The 4,874-nt window shown below is 37.7% G+C and overlaps 1 protein-coding gene across 2 annotated transcripts in view; it reads right to left on the reverse strand.

Annotated features, from left to right (window-relative positions):
* The window catches only part of LOC139973342 (homeobox protein aristaless-like 4), a 35,358-nt gene extending 33,718 nt beyond the window's left edge, over nucleotides 1–1,640 (reverse strand). The window contains exon 1 of one of the 2 annotated variants that reach the window (XM_071979955.1): nucleotides 124–1,640. In XM_071979955.1, coding sequence (XP_071836056.1) covers nucleotides 124–316 — 193 coding nt within the window. In that variant the 5' untranslated portion in view covers nucleotides 317–1,640. The remainder of the gene's footprint in view (nucleotides 1–123) is intronic. The other variant, XM_071979957.1, reaches the window with a different exon arrangement.
* Between the last annotated feature and the right edge of the window lie 3,234 nt (nucleotides 1,641–4,874).

Genomic DNA, 4,874 nt, shown 5'->3' on the forward strand with positions numbered 1-4,874 from the left:
ATATGTCCCACAAAAATATAAAGAAAAACACTGGATAGAGAATTACAGTAAGCTAGAGTAATCCTCTGACATCAACATATGAAGAATACTTATAACTAGAAATGTTGGTGGAAAGTCACTCACCTATGGACGGTAGTAGGTTGGGTAACCCTGTGACACCCTTGGTAGAAGGGTTCGACAGAAGGCCCAGATCGCCCGCTGTGACGTCACGTGGTTTATCGCGCTTCATAGGCTCTGCAGGTCCATCACCGGTGGGAGAGTTGGGAGAGCTCGCTACGGATGCCGGCGGTTGAGGTGACGGTGATCGGGACTCCATGGTCGCGAACTATTACAGTTCGTAAAATTGAAAGAACAATCCGCAAACTAGACCAATATTTAGAGCAATATTCTTCCTCTTAATACTGCAGATTTGAGTTACTTCTGGTAGAATCGGGAGGTTTGTCGTCAAAATTATTCAACGATTAGAATAATTTTGGAAACGTATAAAATTGCAGTAATAGACGACTATCGATGAGTCACGCAACCCCTTAAAGAAATCTGTCGAAAATTGTGTCAATAAATTAATTTCATTATAAAAATTGCTTGAAATGGATTGATTATCGTTTTGATACAGCTACCACTTTTCTATGTCCTTGCTCTTGCAGATAAACCCGATTTTGCTTCAGATAAGTCGATAAGTGTGTCCTTATCAAGATGGTGACGAAAGTGGTTTTAATCGACCTTGTCGCTAATGTTGTTTTATTGTTGTTGGTTTTTTCGTCGACCGATAAAATAGCGCTGCAACAAAATATCTTTAGTTTTCCAAAATTCCACTAAACTTTTCTTGATTGAATAACCCAAAAAGATTTTCAAAATATGAAGAATTAGAAGATCTTATCTTGCTCGCTCGATGATTCCTCGCAGTCAATTGATAAGCTTCTATCAGTCACTGCGTTTCAAATAAGCGACTGCGTGCTGCCCGCATGTCTTATGTTACACAAAAGATACGCCACATCAACCGCCGGCAAAATGGTTAATTAATTAATAATTAGAGTCAACACACACTAAACCATAGATAACAATCAAAGTTGAAATCCATGCTAGAGGCGATAGCCAATCACAGGTAAGAAATCAGAACTCTGACTGTCTATTCGCCGGTTTTCTTTTTTTAAACCGACGCTCAACTGTGTCGATGATTACATCGCGTGACACGATTAGAGAAGCAGAAGAAGACGACGACGAAAAAATAAAAATGAAGCACCCAAATCAAAATCCATAAAATTAGGTAATATTAGATTTTTTTCCTCCAAAACATGTTAATATTGATGTAGTTTACTTAATGCGTCGATCAAAATTCGGATTTATGAGTCGATAGAGCCCTCGTAAGCAAGATCAACTATTGGTTGACGAACGCACGGCACACTGCCTGACGCTAAGCACGGCATAACTCAGACCGCACTGCTGAAAAATTAATGGCTCCTCTCACCGTTCAATCTCATTTAACCAGGCGCTAGTAAAATTATATACCTGTAGGCTTCGAAACAGATGCCGTATTCAATCTCTCCCCTCTCTCACACACACAAAAAAACAAGACTGATCTTGGATAGAATTTGGGAGAGTTAAATAACTTGTTTCTTCTGAAAGCGGTCTTTTTCGCGCTGTGCATCTGTGCGACAATTACAGAGCGCTCACGACACATGCAAAATTTATCATGTCGTCGCGTATTCTTTTATGTTCTTTTGACTAAATAAACCTATGAATTACGATGAAGGGCAGATAACTTTCCTGATTACACTTGTGGAAAATGTCTTTCCCTTGTGTCTTTTCATGCGAGGGATGAATTGCTTTTGTAAACTGAGATGTCGAAGCAAGAGGTAATTGGTTTTTCTAACCAATCATTGGTCATTGCAAGAGTTTGACGTGCGTCTTTTTCGTCGTCGGCAGCGACCGGCTGATCATCAACCGTTAACATTATATCCCACCAGTTTCTTTTTTTTTTATATACATATATATATTTTTTGATTTTTTAACTTCTTCTTCATCTTCTTCGTCATTTTCCCCCCAATTTTTCTTAGTTTAAAAATGGGATTTTCCAGCGGCTTGTTCATCACATTACGAGACACGTGGCTCCAAAGCTTCATTGAACACCATATGTCGACAGAACGAAGGGACTTGATGTGTTTTATAGCACCCCTCGTAAGGTTAGTTTCCAGTTTTGTTTTCATCTTCTTCTTCTGAGTCGAAGGGTTGCGCTTGGCGCAAGAAAAAAAAAACGCGACCCACTTCACATGCCGAAATTGTTGTTACTGACGGCGAAAAAAAACCAAGTCAAAAGGCAAAAGATTATCGATTAAAAGTGTTAATAGGCTTCATGTAAAACAAGGTTGGGACGTGGATAAAAAGCCACAAATCTCAAGGTTTTTGTTTGCCTCTGTGAAATATTTAAAACGATGAAATTATTTGAGCGGTTTAACCATCATCATCCTCCTGATTATCGGCTTCCGTCGGTCCTTATGCTTGTCAAGAAATTAGCCGCCAAAATAAAGAAGCAATGAATAAATTATAAAACGATATCGATGGAAAACCGTGACCCTTAACCTCGATAACTTTGACGTACGTTAGGCATGTGTATAACCATGTTGACAAAACGTTGATAACTAAGTGCTTATTAGAGACAAAAACAAAATCAAAAAATGTTACCAAACTACACATAAAACGAGGGAGTCCAACATTGTAAGGGATGACCGTTTGCAAGGAGCATAGTGTATAAACATCCAAGCGTGTTTGTTTTCTTTTTCTTGAAGTGATGTCAAAACTTTTGAGAGATTGATAAATAGAAGAAAAAATCGGACAAAACCTTTTACAACATATTACGAACACTCAACCTCCTGTGAAGAACCGTGAAACGCCCGAAAATTAACAAATTTTGTATGTTGAATATGATTTTATCTTATTCCGTTTTTCCTTCTCCTTTAACCCATTTGCATGTTTACTTACCTAGATCCAGAAACTTGCCATTAAGATGGGAAAGATGACTTTTTCATGAAATTATTTTATAGATATTACTGTGGCTATAAATGACCTTCGTCCTCCTTGGCAATTATATTGATATATTATATCATTATTGATCTCCAACGATTTATTGTTTTCATCGTTTACCTTGAAATTCCTAGAAACCATTAAATTCCTATAAATAAAAAAATTAATAAAAAAAATATGTCGCAGCAATATATCTTTTCTTTTCCAAATATATCTCAAATTAGTCAAAATGTTTCAAGCCCACGTTGAGAAGTAATTCTGTCTTTTTATGAAATTTCTATTATTTTCATTTTGAGACATGTTTTTTTTCTTCCCTAAGAAAGTTCATGCTTAAATGATAACAAACAATATTGTTATCTTTATTTAACCAATGCATAATTTGTTGTTGGTTTCTGAACATCTTCTTCTCCTTGTGTTTTATTGCGGGCATATTTGGTCGTTTTCTCTTCATTCTTCATATTCTTGTCAATCATGACATTGTGGTGACGTCTTGATGACGTATTTGATTAAACCGTCAGTTTTCTTCAAAAAATAAACTTTTCTAAAAGTTTTTAATATTTATCCTCGTAAAACAATGTCTTACAGTAACTGAAATACCATTTAGTTATAAACTTAAAAAATGTATATATATATTCCATCCCATATACCCTTATAAATAGTGGTATACCATTCGTCTTTAAGTCAAATAAATACCATCATGGGTGCAACTGTAACTTAATGATGATACGGAGTAACTCGTTCCATTCAGAAGGTTGCAACCGTATGGACAGTTGCATCAATCGACAGGTCGACAATAACATCTTGCTTCCACATTTTTGTGTGAAATTCAACTCAATTGTGACACAACTTTTGTTGACGATCTAGGGGTAAGTTGTGAAAGCAACGTCCAGATAAAGCTACAAACACCTGTTGTGTTACCTATGACGTCAGTATGGTGCACTCATATACAAATGTGTGTGTGTGTTCATTTGTGTGGAGGGCGGAGGGAGGCGCAGCGCATGTATATGTGTGTGTGTAGTGCGCAAACATGAAGCTTTCAAAACCTGATTGGCCAATGTCTTCGTGTTGTACCAAATCATATCTACATGCAAATTGAATCGCCCGGACCTGTTAGAGGTATTCTTGTTAAGTGACGTCATCACGGGCTCACTGGTTATAAGTCAATTGCCCTCGATGTTATCTTGGTGATTTCATAGCGGTGGACTAAGAACGGTCACATGACGTCGATTTGGCGTGACGTCACCACGAGCGTACTATGCATATAGTCAAACACCGTCCATATTACTTTAGAGCAGAGTTTCCCTAACGGTGGTGCATGAACCCCCAGAGGTTGCGTGAGTCCACCCCAGGGGGTTCGTGAGACGTTTCTGAAAGTCAAAACTAGAGTACTTTTTCTTGAACTAAAATCTGATATATCATATAATTTAGTAATGTACAAAAGTCGTACCTACCGACAAACTCTTTTCGCATTCCATACGCATATGTTGCCATAGTAGTACCGTACCGTGCATGTAATAACTGAATAATGAAACAGACGTTTTTTTTCCATTACAATATAACACTATGAACTTGATCTTTTACGAAGCAATGGTATGCGTATTATAATATTATAATGACTCAGATCGTGTCTCGAAAAGTTGGGGGTTCTTTGACAACTCTGACATCCACAGGGGGTTCGTGGGGTGATAAAGTTAGGGAAACCCTGCATTAGAGACATCACCACCGGGCATACTGAGGGAAAGTCAATTGCTGTAATATTTCTTAAGTGTTGAGATCTCTTGGTACACTGAATGAAATCCAGTGCTGTCCATTGTATTTTGATGTTGTCATTATGGGCGTGGTAAACTCAAATGCCT

The sequence above is a fragment of the Apostichopus japonicus genome, chromosome 9 (assembly GCF_037975245.1).
Source record: "Apostichopus japonicus isolate 1M-3 chromosome 9, ASM3797524v1, whole genome shotgun sequence".
Classification (NCBI taxonomy): domain Eukaryota; kingdom Metazoa; phylum Echinodermata; class Holothuroidea; order Aspidochirotida; family Stichopodidae; genus Apostichopus; species Apostichopus japonicus.